This window comes from Megalops cyprinoides, chromosome 7 (genome assembly GCF_013368585.1).
Source record: "Megalops cyprinoides isolate fMegCyp1 chromosome 7, fMegCyp1.pri, whole genome shotgun sequence".
Classification (NCBI taxonomy): Eukaryota; Metazoa; Chordata; class Actinopteri; order Elopiformes; family Megalopidae; genus Megalops; species Megalops cyprinoides.
The window spans coordinates 5183799-5186154 of record NC_050589.1 but is presented as its reverse complement, the minus strand read 5'-3'; the positions used below and the strand labels follow the sequence as shown (position 1 = coordinate 5186154).

The following is a 2356-nucleotide window of genomic DNA, read 5'->3' as shown; positions in this document are numbered from 1 at the left end:
CGGAAATTAGCTACGGTATGCCGGACCCTAAACGCGCTTTTCCAACAACGCAAGATGTCGCAAAGTTACGCTGGGCGACGCTTCGCTCGCGCGCAATAGGATGCAACGATGGACTTCTTTATGCGAAAAGATGAGGTGAAACTAAGCGACCATACAAAACGAACATAATGAATAAGTAAAAATATTGGAATATGTTGTGTTTTCAACCCTGCTCGCTCGTGAATTAGATATGGAGTGTTTTTTCAGACGAAAGAGAGTACTGAAAGCTCTCCTTAGTTTGTCTTTAGCTTTTGGCACTTTGTTGATGATCCAAAAATTCAAGTTCGTGGAGGACAACGTTAAGGATCATCTGGTGGTAAAAAGCAGAGTGGCAACCGGTTGGTTCGAGGTTGAAAACGATTTATTCAAAACTAACTCCATAGGCAAAGGGGCACTGGGAAACAATTCTCCCCCTGAACTGACAGAGAAGTTGGAAGAGGTGTACGTTTCCAACGCGACCTCCGCATCTTGGGATGTGGATATCATCAACTGCAGTGAAAATTTGTCTGTGAAGAAAAAGGACTGGTTTCGACGACTGGATCCCAGATTTCACCAATTTGTGCTCCACAGACATTGCAGATATTTCCCGATGCTAATAAACCACCCGGAGAAGTGCCGGGACGAAGACGTGCATTTGCTGGTGGTGGTGAAATCTGTAATCGAGCAACACGACAGGCGCGAGGCTGTGCGCAAGACGTGGGGCAAAGAGCAGGTAATTGATGGCAAAAAGATAAAAACTCTATTCCTTATTGGTAGCCCTTCAACAGGCAAAGATACCAAAAATCTTCAAAAGCTTATCCAATATGAGGACAGGATATATGGCGACATTTTACAGTGGGATTTCATGGACACTTTTTTCAATCTCACTCTAAAAGAAGTAAATTTCTTGAAGTGGTTTAATACCTATTGTCCCCGGGTTAAATTTATATTTAAAGGGGATGACGACGTCTTCGTGAATACTAACAATCTGGTGGAACTTATTGGTTTTAAAACAGAAGAACAGAAAGTACGCAATTTATTTGTGGGGGACACCATTTCCAAAGCTATCCCCATTAGGAACCGTCAGAGTAAGTATTACATTCCTAGAGAGTTATTCGACAAACCTTACCCACCGTATGTAGGTGGCGGTGGATTTGTAATGTCATCTGAAGTAGCTCGAAGATTATTTACAGCTTCTGAAGACTTGGAGCTTTACCCAATTGACGATGTATTTCTGGGCATGTGTCTTCAGAGAATACGGGTTGCCCCAGAGCTTCATCCAGGATTCAGGACCTTCGGCATAATGAAGCGCAAAGTCAGTCCTATGAACAGTGACCCGTGTTTTTTCCGAAACCTGATTGTAATTCACAAGCTCAGCCCTCAAGAGTTACTCAGGATGTGGAATATAGTGCACGATAAAAACCTAATTTGCGCCAAGAGGATTGTTTTGTAAAATGACTGTAAAATTCAGTTTTTAAAAGCGATGTGCAGGACTAGGTTCTAATTTAGAACGTCTTGAGAACATAACCTTACTTGTGAAAGCTTGGGGCATAACATCTGGAAGTCAAAGATTCGTTAATGCACACCCTGCCCTGATCCCTGGGCATTCCGTCAGGCATTTCCATCTGTAAGCACTGTTTGTTCTATCGGTCTATTGTCGGAGCCACAACTATTATGAATCATAATTTGGACCATATACTCTGTGTTACATACACACAGGATAGCTGTTATAAACTGCAGTAGTCAGTGTTATGCTCTGTACCAAATGTTAGGCGAAATGGACTTGCTCACTTCGTATCCCTGTGCATGCATGGTGACACTATGCTTTAGTGCACAGGAGACACAGACAAGCTGTGTGAATTCAAAATATGTACATACATTTCTAAAAATAAATAAATACAGACCTAAATGGCTCCCCTAAAACAAAGGAATTGCCTGTTCATAGGCTATGAATGAGCAGGGGTAAAACACTAACATGGTTACACATACGTGTAAAGATGTTATGTTGAACTTTATTTTTTGTTGTTTCGCAGTTCAGAAGAATAGTAACCAAAAATGTGTACCAAAAGACACAGTTTAAGTTACTATAATGATATGGACTTACTAATACTTGTGGAACCACATCATACTATAAGGCACTATTATGTAATAACAGAACCAAATGAAAATTGTTTTTAAAATATGACAAAGCATAATTTAATATGCTTCAAAGTTTATGAAAACTTGACGGATTTATGTTGCCTTGTTTGCATTACTGTTGTTTAAATACACATTTAACTTCCCCAATCTGAATATTTAATGTGAATATTTCCAGATTTATCTTATCTGTCATGAAATT

At 40.0% G+C, this 2356-nt stretch overlaps 1 protein-coding gene across 1 annotated transcript; it reads left to right on the top strand.

The window, feature by feature from the left end:
• The first annotated feature begins 220 nt into the window (after nucleotides 1-220).
• b3gnt7l (UDP-GlcNAc:betaGal beta-1,3-N-acetylglucosaminyltransferase 7, like) lies at nucleotides 221-1700 on the top strand. The gene has a single exon (XM_036534312.1). The coding sequence runs from the start codon at nucleotides 230-232 to the stop codon at nucleotides 1469-1471; it is 1242 nt and encodes a 413-aa protein (XP_036390205.1). The 5' UTR covers nucleotides 221-229; the 3' UTR covers nucleotides 1472-1700.
• The last annotated feature ends 656 nt before the right edge of the window (nucleotides 1701-2356 follow it).